Source organism: Corythoichthys intestinalis, chromosome 2 (assembly GCF_030265065.1).
Source record: "Corythoichthys intestinalis isolate RoL2023-P3 chromosome 2, ASM3026506v1, whole genome shotgun sequence".
Taxonomy (NCBI): Eukaryota; Metazoa; Chordata; class Actinopteri; order Syngnathiformes; family Syngnathidae; genus Corythoichthys; species Corythoichthys intestinalis.
Genome location: NC_080396.1, coordinates 37,670,942 through 37,685,304, shown reverse-complemented (window position 1 = coordinate 37,685,304; position 14,363 = coordinate 37,670,942). Strand labels below are relative to the sequence as shown.

Below are 14,363 nucleotides of genomic sequence, written 5' to 3'. Positions count from 1 at the left end.
TTTCAAACCTAAGCTTTCAAAAGCGACAACAACTGCTGAGTGAGAACCAAGGATTGAAGATTGAAAGATGAAAGATTTCAGTTTCCCCCACTAAAGACGCTAATTGTACAACAGAACCACCACCGGGTGTACCATTTTCAATGGAGGACGAGCTTGGCCAAAAGCATAGCTGTCCTAAGCAGCCTGATTAAGAATTCCCCTAAAAATTTATGGGAAACAACAAAACATTCATTTTCAAGGTATTATTATAAATATTCCTGCCTGGAACATTCAGTCAAAAAGGATGCTGTCTCCTGTTTTGCTTTCTGCCATTTTCAAACTGATCATGGTGAGGATCTCACATGTTCCTCAAGCACCCGATGTTACACGATAGAATTCATGGTGGAATCTATGATTGTGAGCTGGCCAGGTCCTGCTGAAGCAAAGCATCCCCAAACCATGACATTTCCATCTCAATGCTTCACTGTTGGTATGAGGTTCTTTTCCTGGAATGCTGTATTGAGTTTACGCCAAATAACAAATAAAAAAACTGCTCTGGTGTCCAAATATTTCAATTTTAGATTCATCTGTCCAAAGAACATTATTTCAGAGGTCCCGTTCTTTGTCTACATTCACTCTGGCAAACTTCAGTCTGGCCTTCATGTTCTTCTTGGAGAGCAAAGGTTTCCTCTTTGCACACCTCCCATTAAGGTTAAACTTGTGAAGTCTCTTTCTGATTGTAGAGGCATGCACTTTCACATCAACAGTAGCAAGAGCCTGATGTAGGTCCCGTGATGACATTTTAGGGTTTTTGGAGACTTCTTTTAGCGTCTTGCGGTCTGCCCACGGGGTGAACTTGCTTGGACAGCCAGACCCGGGCATGTTGGCAGTTGTTTTGAATGTTCTCCACTTTTAGACTATTATCCAGACAGTGGAATGGCTGATTTTATATTCTTTTGAGATGTTTTGAAATCCCTTACCAGACTCATAAGAGTCAACTATCTTCTTTCTGAAGGCCTCAGACACCTCCTTTGATCTCACTATGGTGTTTTCTCTCACTTCAACAGTCAGGGGCACACCAAACTAAATGTGAGGTTTAAATAGGGCAAGCCTCCTTCAAAACACTGAATAATGATGTTCTCATCATATGCACCCGATGTGAAACACCTGTCTGCAATTTTAGCCATTTTAAGTGGGATTGAATTTGGGGGTGTCCTAATTTATTCCTCAACAGAAATTGCATTTATTTAATATTTCATTTTACAGAAAGCTATAAAAAATGCAAATCTTTTTTTCAGTTTTAATTATTTAGTTCTATTACTTGAATAGCTCAAGAATGTTAAAATTGATATGACCAAATATGTTAGAAAACACACAGGCTAGGGTGTCTTAATTTTTTCACATGACTGTATACGGTATATTTTTAAATGGAATGCACATAGACGATGTACCTTAAAAGAATCGGACCAAGGAGAGAGCCTTGAGGAACACCAGGAAAAGGGGGGAATGATCTGAGGTGAAGCACTTAAATTGAACAAACCATGTGGTTGCAAAGATATGAAATGAACCAAATAAATGCAGTGTCAGAAATTCTATTGGATGAGTTCATTCGGGAGTCTTGGGTATCATATTAGGCCAAAGGCCAAAGCATGATCTGATAGGAAGGATATGGAGATGAGTCTTGAATCAGTGATGTGAGATAACACGCTAATGAACGTTAAGCAACATTAATACAGGTTCATGACATTACACATTTTTTAATCACATTCACAAGCACTTAACATTATTAGCATTGTACAACAAGTATCATCAGAACATGGCGGTTGAGGAATGATGTCACATTCAAACATTTTGCATTTCTATTGGTGTCAACATGTAAACAGGTGGTGATCCAACTTTATACCTCTGGTGCTGCACGTCCCTTCTTTGTGGCATCATGGTAATTAATATCACATTCACAATTAATGATGTTTAGTACACAAAATACAGAGGTTACCACAGGAGAAAATGGAAGAATGTATTAGTTGATTAGTATTAACAATTGACACTTCCAATGTTGCACATTTTCATGTTTGACTGACAGCTAGGGGCAAGTTTGGGTTGACTGGCAGTAAATGGAGGGTGTTTGCCAGTGTAAGGAGGGGCATCCATTGTTTGACTGAGAGCATCTCGCAGGAATGCCAATGTTTGATGGAGGGGGGAGTTCAGATGTTATGGACAGCACCTGTAGGGCTCATGTCCATGTTTGATTGACAGCAGAAAGAGACAGCATGTCCATGTTTGCAACACGAAGGTATCCACGCAGTCAACTGTGATCTGCTTTTCCGGGTTCCTGGCAGGTTGGTGGGATCGAGCCAACTTTGGCCAATAAGATGGTTTATCCCTTCCAGCCATCCCAGATTGGACCGCTACAAGGACAAAGCAAAGAATCAACATGGGGGACCTCTAACAAGAACATGTTCCCTCCCTAATTTGTTTTGAATGCATCCTTTGCTTCAACTTTGTGATTATAATAAAAGCTTAACTAATTGTAACACGGCTACTGGTGTTAAAAAAAAAAAAAGTTAATCAATGCTAGAAACTTCGAAATATGATTTTTTTAACCATCTAAACAATCAGCTTCCACTTTTAGTACCAATTGAATTGTTGATTTTGGGACTAAAGCAGGCAAGGAAAACATGAACACACGGCAAAGACAACTTACAGCGTTCGCGATGACGAAGGTCGCTTGACTCGGGGCCACTTCCTCTTCTCAAACAGCCTTAAACAAGTACACAGAGATGCTCTTATTTCCCTTAATTGCAAATTTGCCTAGCTCATCCCTCATAACACCGTGTTAAGGAGTAAATTTGTCTGATAATATCGGGTAGCTGATAATATCTGCTGATAAAAGCATTTTAAAACGAAATCGGATAATATCGACATCGGTTTTTCATTATCGGTTTTGGGCCAGTGTGCATATGGCAGTGCCTTATTGGCACTTTGCGCTTGCACTTGATCGAAAAAACTGATGTTTGCACAATTTTGATTTCAACAATAAATATAGTGGTGTAATATAGGCACTTTTCCCATAACTTTAATTGAAGTGGGTCTTTTATTTTTCACAGAATGTCTACTTGGAAAACCTTGAATATGTTACATTTATCATTATTTAAGCATCCAGTGGGGTAGCATAATACGATTAGTGATAATATGTTTCGTTCGCAACCGTATATATCGGTATCGGTTTGATGTCGGTATTTGATTTTTGGAGCTGGACTATATCAGGATATTGGTTATCGCTTAAAAATTCATTATTGGACAAATCTATTAAGGAGCATTTTAATTGTCCTATCTGCACATTGAGCTGTGAGGTTTGAACATCGAGGAGGTTGTACTGGCCATGTAGTATTAATGGTAGGGCTGCCAAAATTATTGCGTTAACGGGCAGTAATTAATTTTTAAATTAATCACGTTAAAATATTTGATGCAATTAACGCACATGCCTCGCTCAAACAGATTAAAATGACAGCACAGTTCAATGCCAACTTGTTACTTGTGTTTTTTGGAGTTTTGTCGCCCCCTGCAGGCGCTTGGGTGCGACTGATTTTATGGGTTTAAGCACCCATGAGCATTGTGTAATCATTGACATCAACAATGGCGGGCTACTAGTTTATTTTTTGATAGAAAATTTTACAAATTTTATTAAAACGAAAACATTAAGAGGGGTTTTAATATAAATTTCTATAATTTGTACAAACATTTATCTTTTAAGAACTACAAGTCTTTCTATCCATGGATCGCTTTAACAGAATGTTAATAATGTTAATGCCATCTTGTTGATTTATTGTTATAATAAACAAATACAGTACTTATGTACCGTATGTTGAATGTATATTTTCATCTTGTGTCTTATCTTTCCATTCCAACAATAATTTACAGAAAAATATGGCATATTTTATAGATGGTTTGAATTATGATAAATTACAATTAATTACGATTAATTAATTTTTAAGCTGTAATTAACTCGATTAAAAATGTTAACCGTTTGACAGCCCTAATTAATGGATAGCAGATTTAACCTACGTGGTCTTAGAGCTCCTCAACAGTGATGTATGAAAATCTGTATGTGCCAGCTAGATCATAGAGAAAGATTTTGTCATCTCTTGATCACTTTAGCTTGGATCAGTGTTGTTAATAACGGCGTTGGAGTATAACGACATTATTTTTTTCAGTAGTGACTAATCTAATTAATTACTTTTCCCATCTTTGCAACGCCGTTACCGTTACTGAGGATGTGAAGGGACGCGTTACTACAAGTTGGTTGAATGAAACTCAAGTTATCTGATTTTGTCACACATCTGCCTGCCTGCCCTGGAGTGTGCAGAGCGGGAGGAGGGAAGGGGATGGTGACGCCATTGCAAATATGATGATGATTGGCAGGTGGTTCGGTGCGTAAGCATAGCATTTGCGTTCTCGTTAGCATTAGCATGTAGCATGGTGAGCATCATCTCAAACACTTGTGCAACAATTTTTCCACATACAGTTCGTGGCGTCCAGGTGGGTACAATTACCGGTATTTGGAAAAAAGAAGAAAAAAAAAACAGTTTTCCTGCTGAGTGTGCAATAAAAACACCAAGTTTGTGTTGTCTTTGTAGACGCTAACATATAACAATAATTTATTTTTTATTCATTTATTTTTTTTAATTACCAAAAAATAGTCACTTGCCCTAAACTTTTCTTGAATGACGTATCCATGAACCTTTTTGTGATATTTTTAAAATCAAAACAACTAGAGCAAAAATAGGAGAGGCAGGACATTTAGAGTCTCACCTGCATATTGGAAAAATAAAATCTATATACAGTATTTTAGGGGTTACGGTTCACGGTTCAGTACGTACCTCGGTATGGAGATCACGGTTCAGCGCGGGTTCAGTACAACAGGACAAAACAAAAAGGCTTTTTTCTCACAGCATTTGAAAGTTAAAGTTTGTATACCGTTACCCTCTGATATAGGTGAAATTTAAATGTAATGAATGTACGTTTTTATTTATTTATATATTTAATGGTAAAAAAGAAAAAAAAACATTTAATGAGAAAGATGTTATGGAATGTATCATGTAATGACGTGTGCAACCTAAAAAGTAACTTCAGTTACTTTGCTGAGTAACTAATTACTCTCACAATGAGGTACTAACTCAATTACTTTTTGGGAGAAGTCATTTGTAACTGTAACTAATTACTTTTTTTAAAAGTAAGATCAACAACACTGGTTTGGATACACAAATTTTCATGAGTTCTATTTTGGGCAGTAATCAATATTAAAGTGATTTAATAAAACAGGTTCATGGTAATGAGGGAATTAGGCTGGTTTCATGTAAAATGCAAAATACAATTAGCCACATTAAGAACAAAAATCTAGATTGTTTTTATATATTTGTTTGTAATCAGTGGAATACATAAGCAACATATCGTTATAGATACAGTATTTTGAAGTTGTATTTTATTAAACCCTTCTTGAAATTTAAAGCATAAAGTTCTGACAGTAGCCTAATCATTCAGGCAGAATACGGTTGACTTATGACCTTCGACAGTTACAGTATGTGAGGTCATCTTTAGTTTAGCACATCATGAGGAGCTGGGAATAGAAGCCAGTTGAATCCTCACCTGTAGTCTTCGAAACTGCCATGGTCCAATCCATCTGATGAAGAAGGGTTGTGATTAGTTGATGAAAAGAACAGCTATGTGTTATAGATAAGACATACCCGTGTCCAGTGAGCGCATGCGAGGATTACACTGCTTCTGTCCTCGACAGCCTCGCAGCTCCATCAGCTGCGCGTGGAGAGTGTTGAGAAGTGTCCCGTGCAAAGCTCCCACGCTGTTTACCAGCTATGGTTGTACAAAAGTGGGTGCCAGAAAAAATATCAGTCGACAGAGAATCATGTACCGTATTGGCCCGAATATACTGTAAGACGGCCCTGATTATAAGACAACCCCCTCTTTTTCAAGACTCAAGTTTGAAAAAAGACTTTTTGAACACCAAATTAATCTTTATACAGAAAATAATTACAGTAAATCTGAAACAAATGATTATAACAATATATTTGAGAGAAAAAGCATGTTATTTTGCCTCATTCAAATCTTAATATCTGAACATTTCAATATGTAAACTAAAGTGCAATCACATTCGTAAATGAATGGCTTCTCGTTTTTGAATTGTAAATAAACCAATCTATTGTGATAAAACAACAAAATTGCAATACCTGCATTAACCATCAAAGTGAAGTCTAACTGTAACTGTAGTCTTGAAACAAATCTGAATAAGGAAAAACATGGCAATAAAATAATGCAAACTGGTTACACTTTAGAGTAGCTGAGATCTGTCATGACAGAACATCGCTTCAATGATATCTGGCGCCATCTAGTTTCATGAATGGGGAGAGTATCTGAGATCTGTCATACCAGAACATCGCTCCAATGATATCAGGCGTCATCTAGCGTCGTGAATGGGTATAATGTCTAGACCACGAATATTTGCCTGGCACGGCCAGACTGTTCTCCCTGTATTTTTCAAACACTGTGAGAATAGTCTGGGACCCAGCCCATTAACGGACTCTCGAGCAAGAACAAAATCAACCGTCCAATTAGATTCGTTTATTTGCGTGACGTGTTCTTAACGAGCAACGTCACTCTTCCGCGTCGGAAGTAATCTCCACAACAACACAGATGACGATCAGGAGAGCCGAGAATATGCTCCAATCCACGGTAAAATCAGTTTTAAATTAACAAAAACACATAGACACAAGTCACAACAGGCTGTCTCGCGCAAGCCATGTTGAATAAACTTCTCCGTTCTCCGCTCGCGCCAGGCGAGTTGTCGCCGGCTCTAGGTGGCGCTTCACCAACGTCACGTCTGCCCGTCGCTGATTGGTCCACTCTGCTGTCTGTTTATTGTGGATTTCTCCGCCATGGAAATTTGATCCGCTCACTGGTCGCCAGACTCTAGCTGGAACAGCGGTGAGTCTGGTGCACTGGGCTATGTGAATATAAGACGACCCCCTCTTTTTCAATCGTATTTCAATGCATAAAACACCGTCTTATATTCGGGCCAATACGGTAATTTCACGGAGTTGACAAAATAAGATGATTAATTTAACTATATAAGAAATAAATAAAGTCATAAGCGTTTGAATTAGTGAGTGCGAATGACAGAGAAGCTGTGGACTGTCGACTGATGATCACGGAGAAAAGAGACATACTGGTCAATGGTCACCTTCATAAGTCATCTCATCCATCAGTAAAATTCTGACTGAAGGGCACTACTATATTTTTTTCTGAGGAGTAACTGGTCGTACTGAATGTTTGTATAGTGTACCGCACAAGCCGCTGTATGTGCGTGTGGGATGTGTGTACCTGGTAGGGGTCTGTGTTCATATCAAAGTACTCCAGGAAGCCAGTTGCAAACTCACAGAACAAGAAGTTGTGGGTTTCATTGATTGTCCTCAGACACCAGTATGTGTTGTTGTTGGCACTTGTGCAAGCACAGAATGGACCCACTGCATCCGCACAGGCACACATGTAAACAAAAATGTAATAAATAAATAAATAATGTGTGTTTATGTGCACGAGTGTGCATGTCGTACATGTCCAGTATGGGGCTGTGTGCCAGTGTTGGTTGTCATGTGTGAAGCAGGTGAGTCCTGGCATTGAACAGGTGTCATTGTTCTGGATTCTCTTGATTATCTTTCTCATCTTCTTCCTCCTATTCTGCTCCTTCAAAAGCCATGCCTTATTTTTGCGAGCCCTGTCCCTACTGAGATACACGAGCACATTAACTACAGAGTGAGCACACAAGCAAACACTTATGGAAACATGATGATAAAATGTCAAATTTAGAAAATCGTTTTTGCAGTTACAACTGCGCTTCAAAAGTGTTAAAACAGTGTTGCAATAACTGTTATGATATAGTTATAAGTTCATTAAAACTGTCAGAAAATCGTTAATCGTAAATTCAAACCTTTTTATGATTACAATGATCTTATACAGTAATGTTTAACAACATGGTTACAACTGTGTTACGACACTAGCTAAGTGTAAATTCAGGCTTGAAGGAGTTGATAACTTTCCTAACATTGCAAAAACTTAAAAGAAACACTATATTATGTTAGTTCTAACCTGAATGGATGTATGGCCCCCTTTCGGTAAAAGAACTTCTTGACCTTGAGCTTGTTGCTGAAAGACAAAGGATGATTACTACCCATCTTGCATCTGTGTATCTCTTCTGTATTATGACCTACAAATACTTGTTGCAGTCGCACAGCAGAGGGCGTGCCTTCTTGAGGTGGCCTTTCACCTCTTTCAGGTTCTTGATCTTGATTTGCAACGTCTCGATCTGAAGCCAAATGGAAAATGGTGGGAGGTTAAGCCAAGAAAGAAGAAGAAGCGGCCCACTGGGGCAACTGACCTCATGGTCGATGTGCAGCTTGTGGTCCTTCCAGGCCTGTAGAGAATCATAGACGCCAGTGTCGCACTTCACTGTTGAGTTGCTTAGAATGGAACACCTGCTCACAAATAGGAATACATTAGTAGTGTTTTTTTAAGATATACAGTAAGTGAAACATTGTGAAAGATTGCTCCTACCAGTAAGCTATTTGTGTTAACTTTGTCATAACAACATAAGAAAATGACACTTCTTAAAGTAATAATAATACGTACTTATGTTCTGTATATTTGTAGCTTATTTAAAATTAAAACTTGTCTTTGCTCACCTATGTGTGACTTTGAGGGATTTAGGAGAAGAAAATGCCGTGGGAGCTACGGCCATTCCGCTGAACTCATCCTCATCTGCTGAACGATCCGAGGCCCCATCCACCAGGCTGCTGTTGTCAGGGAAACTGTTCGTCAGCGATACAGAGCGACTGAAGCGCTTCCTGGAGTAGCTCTTTAGAACTTTCATGTCTGTTAAGCACACACACATAGACACACACCTATCATTTAATATAATTGTCGTGACAGAAAGCTGATCCAAAGGGGTGTCTAGAAGTAGGTGACACTCACACTTTCGCGAGAAGAAGGACTTCTTGTTGAAGGTCCGCTGCTTCAAAGGTCGAAGGCCACAGTCACACTTGTCAAGGTTGCCACTGTACCATCCAGACTTCATCCGCCCACTGACTTGGTCCCCCTGAGTGCTCTTAGTCCCACTACCTTCGTTCTTGCACTTGAAGAGCCGCAACCTCCCTGAGGAGTCATCCACACACTGCCACTTCTGCATTCGGACGGACATGCACATACGCACGCACACACAAACACATTATAGTTCCAACATTTGTATCAAACGTTATTTTACCGTAGGGGTGGGAACCTCTTGGTTCCTCATGATACAATACGATTTGCGATACAAAGCTCATGATTACGATGATCTGATGATTTGGCGATACAACAATTATTGATACACTGGTCAGGAAATCATTATAGGATATTCTACATAACAACTAATAAACAGAAAAACAAAATATCTTCATCCTTCTGCTGTAAGTTTATCACTAGTGGAAGAACAATCCATTTGAGCTGAGAGGGTGGAAGCAAATGAACGCATCCCACTTCGAACGGTCCCCTCCCACTTGGCCGTCAGTGACAGCCAATGCCAGGCAACAAGGCCATTTCAGGTCATTATCTGTTGATTTTCAGTAACTTCCTGTTGATTTGTGGTGAAAGAACAGGATGTGACCCGAAAATCTCCCAAATGAATAGGCAGTGACTCAAACTCAACAGGAAGTGACCTGTAAAGGCCCTAAAATGAAGAGAAAGTGACCGCTAAATGCCCCACAAATCGGAAAGAGTGACTGTGAATTCTCTGGTTTCAAATGAACAAATGTTCCATCGCCCATCCCAATTGGGCATCAAGCGCCGTCACTGGCAGCCATAGAGTTAACTGAGTCACTATTATGGTGGGTCCTTGTTGTTGGTTCCTTTTTAAACATTGACACCTTTTTAAAACAAGATCTCAGTTCTTGGCATGAGCATATCAATAACCTTTTGGGATGCAAAGTATAATAATATATAGAGGCGTAGCAAGGGTCCCCGGGGGCCCCAGGCAACAAGCAACATGGCCCAACACAAAAATACCACCATCGGATGTGGAGGTATATACCTTTGTGTGAAATCAGTAGTCAGATTGGCCCTACGACCCACCAAATTCAAATTATTCCGTAACAACCACTGATTGGTGGACTACCGACATAAATGAGTATTAAATTTGCTAATAAAATTGTTCAGGATTATATTAGATGCATATATGTTAAATTTTTCCTATAGAGTATTCGACGAGGAATACGATAGACACATTAATAGACTTTTTTTGAAAAATCACCATTTCATTAAGTAGTCACATGAATAATGAGGTGGCCTGTGAAAATCAACGTAATACAAATCACAAAGGACATTCCAGAGAGTACTTGGCGAATCACTGTTTAATCAATCATGTGGTATTAATAGCTGATTGGACTTCTTTAACCATATGTAAGCCACATGACATGATTAGTGTCGATTAGGGTTGATAACAGAATCATTAGATAATCTGCCAAATAATTCTATGGTATTGAAACACTCCCTACACCTATCGATGCGGCAGTGCAGTAAAGCTCTATGTGCTAAATCTATTGGCCCTCTGGGGGCCCCTGCTGGCTGGTGGCCCTAGGCAATTGCCTGGTTTGCCTAATGGGATGCAACCCCTCTGATGATATATCACCATTCCAATATTTTGTCAAACCCTTATTGTACTGATACTCCCAGTTTAACAGTATCAGACAAGTAGTTCCAGATGTTAAAAGATGAGGGACAAAATTTCCGATTAGCTCTCACACATCATCAATCAATGAAATCTTATCTATAAGTCACTTTTAAGACATTGAAGTTCTGTCTGCAAACAAGCAGATTTTCAAATCAGTGACGTACCTGTCCGATTTGTTGACATGGCGTCTGATACTCGGAGCGCTGACACAACTCTGTGACCTGCTGATATTTTGGCAGGAAGTTCTCCTCCTGCGATACATCCTTCATCTCCATACGTTGATGCAGTAGCTTTCTGTGGATGAGCCAATGAGGGGACACCTTGTAATATGATCAACAGCCCCTCAAACGAGCAATAATTGTAAAATGCGATGACTGGACCACCATTGGCTCACACTGGTGGTGATGTCGTATGTGGACAGGGCCTTCAGTATTTACCCTCTTTCCACCAGAAAGGAGTCTCGCCACACTTTTGACTTCCTTGTCACCTGGAACCTGCAAAAATGTTGTTTTTGTTACTATACAAGGAGGGTAACTGCTAATATTTGCTTATTCTTTACATTCGTACAATGTACTCAAATAACCGATGTCGCGAAGATGTTTCCTTAGAATGTATGTCAGCTATGTACAGTGTATCACAAAAGTGAGTACACCCCTCACATTTCTGCAGATATTTAAGTATATCTTTTCATGGGACAACACTGACAAAATGACACTTTGACACAATGAAAAGTAGTCTGTGTGCAGCTTATATAAATGAGTTAATTTATTTTCTCCTCAAAATAACTCAAAATATTAATTTCTAAACCCCTGGCAACAAAAGTGAGTACACCGCATGGGAACTACGTACATCCCTAAATGTCCAAATTGAGTACTGCTTGTCATTTTCCCTCCAAAATGTCACGTGACTCGTTACAGGAGTGCTGTCAGCAATGCTGCAGAGATTGAAGAGGTAGGGGGGTCATTTCCACCACGATGCTTGACTGTAGGCATGACACACTTATCCTTGTACTCCTCACCTGGTTGCCGCCACACGTGCTTGAGACCATCGGAACCAAACAAATTAATCTTGGTCTCATCAGACCATAGGACATGGTTCCAGTAATCCATGTGCTTTGTTGAAATGCCTTCAGCAAACTGTTTGCTGGCTTTCTTGTGTACCGTCATCAGAAGAGGCTTCCTCCTGGGGTGACAGCCATGCACACCAATTTTGATGTAAAGTACAGCATATGGTCTGAGCACTAACAAGCTGACCCCCCACCTCTTCAATTTCTGCAGCAATGCTGATAGCACTCCTGTAATGAGTCACATGACATTTTGGAGGGAAAATGACAAGCAGTACTCAATTTGGACATTTAGTGATGTACGTAATTCCCATGCGGTGTACTCACTTTTGTTCCCAGGAGTTTAGATATTAATGGGTATATTTTGAGTTATTTTGAGGGGAAAATAAATCAACTCTATTATATAAACTGCACACAGACTGCTTTTTATCGTGTCAAAGTGTCATTTTGTCAGTGTTGTCCCATGAAAAAAATATACTTAAATATCTGCAGAAATGCGAGGGGTGTACTCACTTTTGTGATACACTGTAATTACATGGTTGGTTTGGCTTGCACTGTATGATCATTTCCGGAAGATAGATCCAACCTCGAATAAGCGGAAGGACGGATGTATTATTGAAAGGAAGATGTTGAACTGTATCATGTTTTTCATGTGTGTGTTGTGGTATAAATACATGCTTGTGAATTCTTCCAAGATTAAACACATACAATAATTGTTCCCACTCACCTGTTGGCAGGTGAATCAGTATCCAGCAGGCCCAGGATGGACTTGCCATCCATGTCGGCGGGCGTGTCCAGGCCAGCGATGTCCAGGATGGTGGGTGCCAGGTCAATGTTGAGGACAATGTGGGGGTTGCTAGGCGACAGGAAGTGGCAAGTGCATTAACGTTTCCATGATTCACTTTCGCGGCATTCTAATTTTGCAATGCTTCGTTTGTGTGTTTTGTGTTTTTACATGCTGTCTTGTGCCACGTTGGGTCCTCGGATATAAAAAGGGACTCGGATATCAAAATCATAAGGCATGGATTTTCCTGTAACCAGAATAGAAAAGATTTTATGACAGATCACACACAAAAAGAGAACAGTGGTGTCTCATGGTGGTGTCTCACCTTTGACGAGGCCAAACTGTCCAATGTGGTAGCCATGATCAGATGTGTAGATGATGTAGGTGTTCTCCAACTCGTTTGTCTTCACCAACATGTTGTACAGCTGCGCAACATCAAGAAGTATGTCAAAATAATGTCGAACCTGTCATATTTGGCTGCTGGTCCTTGTTCTCATTACAGAGTGTGTGGTGTTCTCTGGATACAGGTGCATTAAATCTCATCAGCAGTGTATTTAAGCGCCGGCAACCCAAGGAATTGTCTTGCTGGATGCCATTGGATGGTATTGAACTCTCAAGCCTGTTATTCACATTTAGCTAATTTCGCCCCTGCCTTGGTATGTTTGTTTGCCCCCCTCCTTTGGAATCCTCTACCTTGTGCAGGTATTTGAGTGTATTTGTGTTACTTTTCAAACCTTGTTGGCTGTCTACCTACCACCTTGTTTTACCCTCGGGTTAATTCTAGTGATCCTTGTCGACCGGTTGTCACGTACCCTTTTCATTATCCCTCTTGTTTGCAATCGTGTGTTTTGTTTGTATTCAATAAACCTTTTGAACGCCCCCCCCGTTGTCTGTTTTGGGGTCCAACCTTGTTTTCCGCATTCGCCTAACGTAACAGAACCTTGCAACTTAAACAGCTGGTACGCAAATGATAGCGTGAGAGGCTAATGTATCAATACAATAAGGAAAATGTTATGCATGAACTGTATAAAAATTTTACATCAGTATTAAGAATCAGAATCACATCATTGTCACTGTACTGGTACAGAGGTGCAACCCTCCTCAATGTGAATGAATAAGAAAGAGAAGACAAGATAACCAATAAGAAAGCACACATTACCCATTAAAAGATGTGGTCGTTGGTAACGGTTACCTTTTTAGACCAAGCCGAAGGAAAAAAAAATGGAATCAACTGTAAATTTTTATTATCAAACTTCTTTAAAAAGGTAAATCATAATGCAATGCTGCAAAAAATGTTGGTTGTTAACAGTCATCTGTCTTTAAAATCTGAACCAAGTACAGACAACATTGGAAGGCTATTAAAGGTGCCACAAACTAGGTAGGTGGCTTAACGTTGGACTTCAGTAAATACATATTTGGAAGTTCATGCCTTGTTGAAAACACAGATGTCAATAGATACTTTATTAAGCCCCACAGGGGAAATTTCAGTGTCCTTTATCAGTACTTGGGTGAAAACACCGGACATGGACAGAACAAAAAAAAAAAAAAAAATTTTTTTTTTCTTTTTTTACCCTATAGTCTGTCCCCTGTAGGCAAGAGCTTCACATGTGGGCACACGCATTTCTGTTCAGCTTTAAGATTTCAAAGCAACCAATTTGTAATGTATCTGCAGAATAATTCACTGTTCCAGGACTTTCCCTGGATTATGATACAGTGGTACCTCTACATACAGTACAAAGTCAATTCGTTCCAGGACCTTGTTTGTAAAT

The 14,363-nt window shown here is 39.6% G+C and overlaps 2 protein-coding genes across 4 annotated transcripts in view; both read right to left on the bottom strand.

Moving 5' to 3' along the window:
• Positions 1-67: 67 nt before the first annotated feature.
• Positions 68-11,169, bottom strand: LOC130912479 (extracellular sulfatase Sulf-2-like). The gene is made up of 12 exons (XM_057830593.1): positions 10,912-11,169; positions 9,016-9,223; positions 8,727-8,916; positions 8,423-8,519; positions 8,256-8,350; positions 8,134-8,190; positions 7,602-7,771; positions 7,372-7,514; positions 5,724-5,847; positions 5,626-5,659; positions 2,684-2,740; positions 68-2,387 (listed from the first exon to the last, which is right to left on the bottom strand). The coding sequence occupies exons 1-12, from the start codon at positions 11,020-11,022 to the stop codon at positions 2,357-2,359; spliced, it is 1,317 nt and encodes a 438-aa protein (XP_057686576.1). The 5' UTR covers positions 11,023-11,169; the 3' UTR covers positions 68-2,356.
• Positions 10,912-14,363, bottom strand: part of LOC130912480 (extracellular sulfatase Sulf-2-like) — a 48,013-nt gene continuing 44,561 nt past the window's right edge. The window contains exons 9-13 of one of the 3 annotated variants that reach the window (XR_009062611.1): positions 12,920-13,019; positions 12,766-12,841; positions 12,538-12,666; positions 11,131-11,241; positions 10,912-11,041 (exon numbers count right to left, since the gene is read on the bottom strand). Coding sequence is in view for 2 of the 3 variants with exons in the window: in XM_057830595.1 (XP_057686578.1) it covers positions 11,181-11,241; positions 12,538-12,666; positions 12,766-12,841; positions 12,920-13,019 (366 nt within the window). In the remaining variant the exon portion in view is untranslated. Of the gene's footprint in view, positions 11,242-12,537; positions 12,667-12,765; positions 12,842-12,919; positions 13,020-14,363 lie in introns of all 3 variants that reach the window. The other 2 variants (XM_057830595.1, XM_057830594.1) reach the window with 2 other exon arrangements.

Excerpts from the sequence above, each read along its gene's own strand:
- LOC130912479 (XM_057830593.1), bottom strand. The coding sequence starts at position 11,022 with ATGGAGATGAAGGATGTATCGCAGGAGGAGAACTTCCTGCCAAAATAT. Across the intron at positions 8,917-9,015 it reads GTCCTTCTTCTCGCGAAAGT|ACATGAAAGTTCTAAAGAGC; the intron begins GTGAGTGTCACC and ends TGTGCTTAACAG. Across the intron at positions 2,741-5,625 it reads GGCAGTTTCGAAGACTACAG|GCTGTTTGAGAAGAGGAAGT; the intron begins GTGAGGATTCAA and ends TACTTGTTTAAG.